The sequence below is a fragment of the Rhagoletis zephyria genome, unplaced genomic scaffold, assembly GCF_001687245.7.
Source record: "Rhagoletis zephyria isolate East Lansing unplaced genomic scaffold, Rhagoletis_zephyria_1.1 Rzeph_scaffold_03893, whole genome shotgun sequence".
Taxonomy (NCBI): domain Eukaryota; kingdom Metazoa; phylum Arthropoda; class Insecta; order Diptera; family Tephritidae; genus Rhagoletis; species Rhagoletis zephyria.
This window is the reverse complement of record NW_016160976.1, coordinates 1-7,885: the sequence shown is the minus strand read 5'-3', so window position 1 is coordinate 7,885 and position 7,885 is coordinate 1. Positions and strand designations below refer to the sequence as shown.

Here is a 7,885-nt window from a genome sequence, read left to right as displayed (position 1 = left end):
ATATCTTTCCTATCGGGCGTCAACGTCTTAAAGGCCAATTGGAAAGAGCTGCAAGTGAAGGACAAGTGTCTGGAGTTGTTTTTCATTCCTCCACCTACTGGTGGACACTGGTAATAAACTTTTACAAGTTGTAATTGTTGAGGTTAAAATGGTTGCATGGAGTGGACCACTTTAAAACTGCATATTTCTCTCAGTTACATGTCACCTATGCTTACGGTTATTTTTCTCAGATTTCTTGATGATCTAAGAGAATTTCTGCGTAAAAAAAAACATTTTTTCAACGCTTGTGGTTAGGGCTCCAGATGAATTTTGACACAACTAAGAAAAATTTTGTTTGCAATATGATTTTTTATTTTGCAAATCTAATCACAACGTGTATGCGGGAAACAGCTACATAGTTATAAGCTATATTAAGTTTTATTTATATGTAGGATATGCGCGAGAAGAAACGTGAATAAACCGCTGTATATAATTTGTTGAAAGGAAAACACGTAATGTTTTATAAAAGCGCATTGTTTTACATTGTAAATTATAAAAATAGATATACGTACATGAATACTACATAAGCATATTTGAAAAACTGATACGACATTTGTATACCGTTATGCATGCGCATATGTAATATGTAAGTATATATGTATATGCATTAGCCGCCTTCATTGCTTCATGATTTTTTCTTTCTTTTCTGTCCCTTCTTTTTCTTGGGTGCCGGCGCACTTTGAATTACCTGAAAAAATATTTAGTTATCTACTGTGATTATAACAGGGATGTTAATCATTATGAGTAAAATAATTTAAATCAGAACTTAATCATTATTTTTAGGTTTTATTTTTCCACTTAAAAATAATGATTATTTATAAAATTGAAAAGGCTATGCAGACGCAACCTACTGAAATTTTAACCAGACAGGTTTGGTAATTATTCTTTTTATTAGAGTGTCGCTATCTACGAAAAGGATGCGTCAGAAATCACGTTGGTATAGCTTTTAAGTTTTTTGAATGATCATTATTCTTAAGTGAAAAAATAAAAACTCAAAAATACTTATTATCTTTGAGCTAATAAATAAAAACCATAAAATAATCATTATTTGTGATCGAAAAATTAAAAACCAAGTAATAATTTCCATTGAGCGAAAAAATAAAACTCAAATATTAAATATTTTTTCTAATCTTTATTGATTAAACTCAAAAAATAAAATCATTGTACAGCGTGGCGACGAATAACTGTTACCCCGGTTTTTTTGAGAAATAAAAGGGTGCTTTATAGATTTTGCGAAAAAAAGTATTTTATTGTTAATTTTCCAGAGATTTTTGGTTTTGGTTGTATTAATTATTTATTAAATTTTAATCCTTATTTACATTTGCTAGCAGTGTAAGCTTTGAGAGAAAAGTTCATTTGGAACTAAACGTTTGAAGTCTCAAAGTAGACCGTACGCATTAATATGTATCATATGAAGCAGACATACAGTCATTCAATAAAGTTTATGTACAGCGATTTTCGTTTGCAATAAGGGAAACTGTTTTTAATTATTTTATTTTTCGAAAATTTTTTATAAAAATATGTTTAACTCTACAACATAAACCCCAAAAATCAGAGCTCCAAACCTTGTGCAAAATTGAAGAAAATACTGCAAGTTTTCATTAAAATATTACACTCTTTTGAAAAGAGTTGAGTATGCAGTTTTTAGCCCATTGAATTTTAATATAACAAAGTGCAAGTCTGAGGTAGCTAGGACTTAGATACCAATGACTTTTGAGACATTTTTTTGTTGCCGCAAATCATTGGTAAGTCCTAGCTGTCTCAGACTTGCACTTTATTATATTAGAATTGAATGGGCTAAAAGTGTAACATTTTGATGGAAATTTGCAGAATTTTCTTTAATTTTGCAAAAGGTTTGCAGCTCGGATTTTTGGGGTCTTAGTCGTAGAATTAACCATATTCTTTAAAAAATTTGCGCAAACTAAAAGAATTAAAAAACAGTTGCCCGTATTGCAGAAAAATGGATGTACCTAAACTTTATTGATGGACTGTATGTACGCACAAAACAAATTGAAACACAAACAATTTATTTTGAATATTTTTTTTATTTTTGAAATCAAACAACCGTCAAAATTAACTCCAAGTGTCCAATGTGAACGATTGTATTTTACAAAAAGCTCAATTTGAACGTAAAATTATTCTTTTAAGAAAACAACTAGCCGCAAATGTTCGTTTAGTCAAATTCCGAAAAAAAAGTATTTTCGAATATCGCATTGCATGCATAGTGCGACTGCTTCTGTCATTACTTTTCGATATTGCGTTTGGGTTTAGCGGCAATAATTAGATAAATAATAGGCTCGTTGCTGCGTTGGTTAGCAGTTTTATGTAAATTTTGTTTTTAAAGATCTTTCGACAACACGAAAGGTGTGAAGGCCCCTAATGCTTTAAAATGTTTTTCGTTACCCTTCCATGGTACTGTTCTCTACCCCCATCTCACTTACCGGTTCCTCTAACGCTTTCGGCTTTAGAACTCGATCGATCTCCTCATGAAAACGTTCAATTTGTTCCGTCAAAAATTTTCTCTGATTGCGTATAGTCTCCATCGTAGTACGCATGTATTGGTTGCGATTCTCGTACTCATCATATGTCTTATTGTATTTGTTGGTCATTTCTAGCAAGCGAGTTTTATATTTCTGCAATAAATCATTCAATGTATAAGTACTTACATAAGACTTATGGCCTTATTCATAAAAAATAAAGTAGGTTTAAAAGCTTTATAGATTGACGTTTTCAAAAATTTTTTCAATTTGTAGACGCTTTTGAAGCTACATACTTTGTTTTTTATGAATAAGGCTATTAATCCTTATTTCTATTCCATATACATATCACAACAAGGTCTAATGTACATATGTTCATTAGGGTGGTAAAAAAAAAAGTTTAAAATGTTAAGTTCCCATCCTCTGGGATTTTACTAAATGGGAAATAAGAATAACCGTTTTTTTTTTTTGGGGGAAAACACTTTTTCGTAGAAATTGTATAGAATTCTTGAAAATAAATATTCTTCGATTGGAAAATTATGTTTCCCTTTAGGAGACTTCCAGAAATAAAATCTAATTCGTCAATGTTTTTGCAAAACCGCCTAAATCGCCATTGTGTCAAAAAAGAGTTTTGATAACCCTGAACTCCAGGCATCGAGATTTATGCATAAAAATCGTTAAATCGTTATTGAAACAACAGATTTGTAAAATAATAGCTAGAGAAAATACCGCCTATCAAGGCAACGCCTTCAAAGAATAAACCGTTTTTGCTCTCCTGTAAAATTTGAGTGCCCCCCCCCCCATATTGCAGTTTTTGAGGTTTTTGTACAACCTATAAAAAATAGTTGATACTAAGAAATGGTTAAGCAACTGGGTTTTGTTATTGGCGGTCTCCTAAAGAGAAACCAAATTTTCCGATCGAAAAAAACTGATTTTCAAGAATTCTATACCATTTCTGCGAAATGGAAACACTATACAAAATATTATTTTTTATCCATTTAGAAAAATTCTACGGTTTCTGATGAAGTTGCCACATTGAGTGCTTGCCTCAGTGTCCGAATAGTACGAGTTTAGGGAACACTGCGAGGTATAAGATTCCCTCCGCATTGCCCTCCGAACTTCTTCGATCTTATCTGTGTATTTTTTCAATTCCCGTTCAGCCTTCAATTCAGCTTGTGTCGCATTCATTTGATAGTAGTTTATTTCGTAGCGTATCTTAATCGGATCCAACACTAAAGAATTTTATATTTTGAATAGTATTTGGAATAGTAGGTACATTTCTATATCAGAACTAAACTAAATTGGGTTACTCACCATGAGCCTCCATTAGCTGTTTCTCAATCTCCGTCTGATATTCCTTATTTGCCTTTTCTTTATTTTTAGCAGTCCTATTCAGCAGCCAATCGCTGATCAGCTGTTGCAACTTCGCCTTATTTTCAGCCAACTCATCCTCAACGGTATTTTCTATAGTCAGCAGTTTCTGTATATCCCTGTAATAAATTTTCTTGTATTTTTATATTTACTCACAAACAGGTCCTGAGGGACAGAGAATGTGCCAACTCTGATAAGGAATGGGTAATACGAATGTACTTTTGATTTAAATATGTATACATACATATCATCCTAAGTATAGGATTTGGCAAATCTAAAAATTCTGTTGCGCTACGGAGTAATGAAAAAACTCCATACAAAATCAAGTCCTTTTGTTGCGAATTTCTTTTGAAGACTATAAATAATTTTATGTTGTAGTAGATAAAAAAATCCAGTAGTGATTTATCGGTAGACTTTTGTAAAATATTGGATTTGAGAAGTAAATGACTTCGTGCCTTTCTATATTAAGGTAAAACGATATGTATGTATAAACGAGTACTTACTTTAACATTTCATTCTCCATAAGCTTTCCTGCCTGTACGCTGGCGAACAGCGTCGTTATTATGCGTACACATTCTTCTATGTCCACCTGCAACTTTCGTACTTCCAAACAAACGTTCGACACTTTCTTCATTAGCACATCAATCCCGGCATTACTGTTAACTTTATTTCGCTGCTCGAATTCCCTAGCCGACCAGCTGAATACCTTGAATGGCAACGGTTCCTTGAGATGTCTAGTATTCTTACAGACAAAAGATCGATAAAGAAGTTCCATCTTGTGTAGTATATCAATTTCCAATTGTTTAATAGCCAAATCCCGTATATATTTAAAATCCTTTTCAGTGGTTGGCCTTAATTGGCCAACGGACCATTTGGTTACTTTCTTGCTCAAGGAAAGCGTGTCTTCTGAACTGGTCTCCTCAAAAACCTCTGCCATTTTCTGACCCTGTTCAAAGTCTTTGAGCAGCAGCTCGTCGACAATTCGAGCTGATTTGGTTTCCATCCTCACATCTCGCAAGAATTTTACTTCACCCACCGATCCTATATTCATAATGGCGATATTGCTTTTTTACGAATCTCGTCGAAGTCAAATAAAGGACAAAGCAGACAAAATCAGAAAAAGGATATTATCTAAATAATTTCAGCGACGTTAAACGAGTGTACACCCTTCGAAATGTCTTAAATGAAAACTTTGAAACAATTCATTCAAAAGTTCCTAAGTTGGGTTTAATTTCCGTTCAATTATTTCACAGTGCAATAGTCGGACACATGTACAAACTCGCTCGGATTTGCTTGAACGTGCTTCAAAGTGAAAGCTTGTTTATCGAATTTTCCTGCAAATAATCCATCTGCATATTTCGTAGGTACGAATCAAGGTTACTTATAGGAAAATATAAATAGAAAGCTACGAACCAGTGGTCATTTAAACCGTGTCTTTTATAGTCATTAGTTGACCATGCATTGGATGCAACCGCATGCCCGAGACCGATATTCGAGTATGAAAACACTTAAAATCCTGCTTGGAAGAGAAAAAAAACACCCGCCGCTATGCTTCAACTACATATCTTTTAGATGAGAAATCGTACTGAAATTGACAGAATTTTAAACCACCAGCTAACGTACAGATGCAACGTAAGCTTTTGCAGTACTCAAATGGCGATGAAGGGAAGATGACAGATTTAGATGATTTCGAAGTAGAGCATTTGGAGCAACGATATTTCGATACGTTATAACTGGTTGCAAACAAAAATGGCATCGTTTTATGATGTATTGTGGAACGATTTTCCGTCATCCCTTGTCAAATTTGATTCGTTCGCTTCGTTTTATTTGGGTCACGGACTGAGTAGCCGTTTTCGGTAGCCCGCTCGCGAGCTAAAGTTTAAGGATACGTCTGTATTTAAAAAACCGCCGCTCGGAGTGTGCTTTCACTCTACGTGAAATGAAATGGAAGCTTAAAAAGTTGGAAGTTCCCAATTCTTACCTAAGCTAAAGCTTACCATTTCTGAGGCATGTTGTGCTTTTAAAGCTTTCTGTAATTTTTACCTATATCGCGTACATACAATAAATATTTACATATGTAGATATGTCTGTATAACGGGGAATAATCCTTACCTTGCTTTCTATAGCTTTGATGTGGACACGTACAACTTAAAGGCTCTCATTAAAGTACCGAGGCTAAGCCAGTGCCGATCAGAAAGACCATTTACTCTCACCGTGTCCGTATCTTATCTAAATAAAGCTCTAAGTTAGGGATTTTGAGCGTGGCGGTGCAAAACGCACCAAGCTCTCTAAGATAAACCCATTCACGTATTCTAAAAACAAATGCACACATACAGTTTAAAATTTATATTTTGGAATTTATTTCAAAAACATTTCCCATTCTTTAATCATGCTGCCATACCCTTCAGCAATTCATTGTCCTGTTTTTTTCTTAATTAGACTGGGGATATTTTTCCGGAAGCTCAAGACGCTGGACCTGGACTTTTGTGAAAGGGAAATTTGCGAAGGCTGTCTTGGCACACGTTTCCCCTTCTTTACTTTATCGCTTTCAACACCCGCCAATATATCTCGAACTCTTACTTTCATATACTCCATTTCTGCTTCCAAAAACTTCCGTTGTACCGCCATCTTATCGATATCACTTTGCAACTTTATGTTTTTGTCGTTAATTTCGTTGAATTGACGATCATATTCGTCGCTCATTGTGGCAATGCGAATTTTGTATTCCTGCAAAAGCATTAAGTCATTGTGAATTAGGTGTGTGTGTGTGTTTTTTTTTTATTTAAGGAGATGGGTAAATTCCCTGCAGCAATTCGGACTGACCCTAGGTTCGCCCTCGGATTGTCCCTATTGTTACCAGTACTAGTCCCTCATAATGCCGCAGCCAATGGTTTTAACTGGTCACTTTTAACATTGGCGTGTCATTGTAAAAAGACCGGTCCACTCAACAACTTACCATAAGATAGTCTTATTCTGGTTAATTATACTTTATTATCTGGCTTTGAACTAGACAATTTTACTTTTGGAGATTTGTTTCGTTGGAACACGATTTCTTTCTGCACTTCACAGATGTCTTTTTTTCGTAATTAATAAAAAAAAAAATCAAAAATATTATGTTGTGTCTGACCGCATTCGGACCCGGGCCCTCCTGGAAGCTAACAAATAGTACCACTTTCAGCTACAGCCACAATATGTAAATATGTTTTCATATCGAGCCCTAACCGCCAAAAAGTCGTAAGCGACATTTTTTCAAAAAATTTCTTTTTTATGCAGAAATGTTCCTAGCGCAACCAAATGCATTTCTGCATCAAAAATAAAATGTTGAAAAAAATGACGCTTACGTCTTTTTGGCGGTTAGGGCTCGATATGTTCGGTTTGAATAAAGGCCTAGTCAAACGATTTTGGAAAAATTGGAAGCCTTATTGCTGCATGGTTAGCTCCCTGCAGAGAAAACCCCGCACTAGTGAATCAAGTACCTAGTTCAGTAATAATTCTTGATCATCAAAAACGAACCAGTCGATTAGTAACTACATCATGAGCAGGCCAAAAGCAGAAAAATGTGATACTTTCTCGAAAAAAAATTACACATACAGAGCGAGCTAGATCTCATTTTTCGAATTTAGAACTGGTTCGGAACAAGCGAAAAAGGCATCCAGCGGGGGGCAATTGACACTTCGAGTAGAATATCTCAATGTTAAGTTCGCCAGTGGCTAGCATGCAAAACAGAATAAACCCGACTTAGTCATGGCTTTACATTTTCTAGAACTGAACCAGTTCGGCGCTAGTGCGTTTCCCTACAGGGCAGCATTAGCTCGATGATAATGTTAATCTCTTGCGCCTAAAACTATGCTATCAACATACGTCTATCGTTATATACATTGACTGCAACATCAACCGGAAGCAATTCATTTCTGTGCTGTATTTCCTTTTGGCTTTGCTCAATTCCAAGCTCAGTTGCCTTTCCTTGCTGTCACAGAGATCCCTCCATTCTGCGACCC

The 7,885-nt window shown here is 35.0% G+C and overlaps 2 protein-coding genes across 2 annotated transcripts; both read right to left on the bottom strand.

Moving 5' to 3' along the window:
• Nucleotides 1-650: 650 nt before the first annotated feature.
• Nucleotides 651-5,012, bottom strand: LOC108369898 (uncharacterized). The gene is made up of 5 exons (XM_017625106.1): nucleotides 4,391-5,012; nucleotides 3,831-4,006; nucleotides 3,564-3,748; nucleotides 2,481-2,672; nucleotides 651-727 (listed from the first exon to the last, which is right to left on the bottom strand). Exons 1-5 carry the CDS (start codon nucleotides 4,936-4,938, stop codon nucleotides 665-667), a joined length of 1,164 nt encoding a protein of 387 aa, XP_017480595.1. The 5' UTR covers nucleotides 4,939-5,012; the 3' UTR covers nucleotides 651-664.
• A 920-nt stretch (nucleotides 5,013-5,932) lies between these two features.
• Nucleotides 5,933-7,879, bottom strand: LOC108369897 (uncharacterized). Its single transcript, XM_017625105.1, has 2 exons — nucleotides 7,749-7,879; nucleotides 5,933-6,614 (listed from the first exon to the last, which is right to left on the bottom strand). The coding sequence occupies exons 1-2, from the start codon at nucleotides 7,794-7,796 to the stop codon at nucleotides 6,300-6,302; spliced, it is 363 nt and encodes a 120-aa protein (XP_017480594.1). The 5' UTR covers nucleotides 7,797-7,879; the 3' UTR covers nucleotides 5,933-6,299.
• Nucleotides 7,880-7,885: the final 6 nt, after the last annotated feature.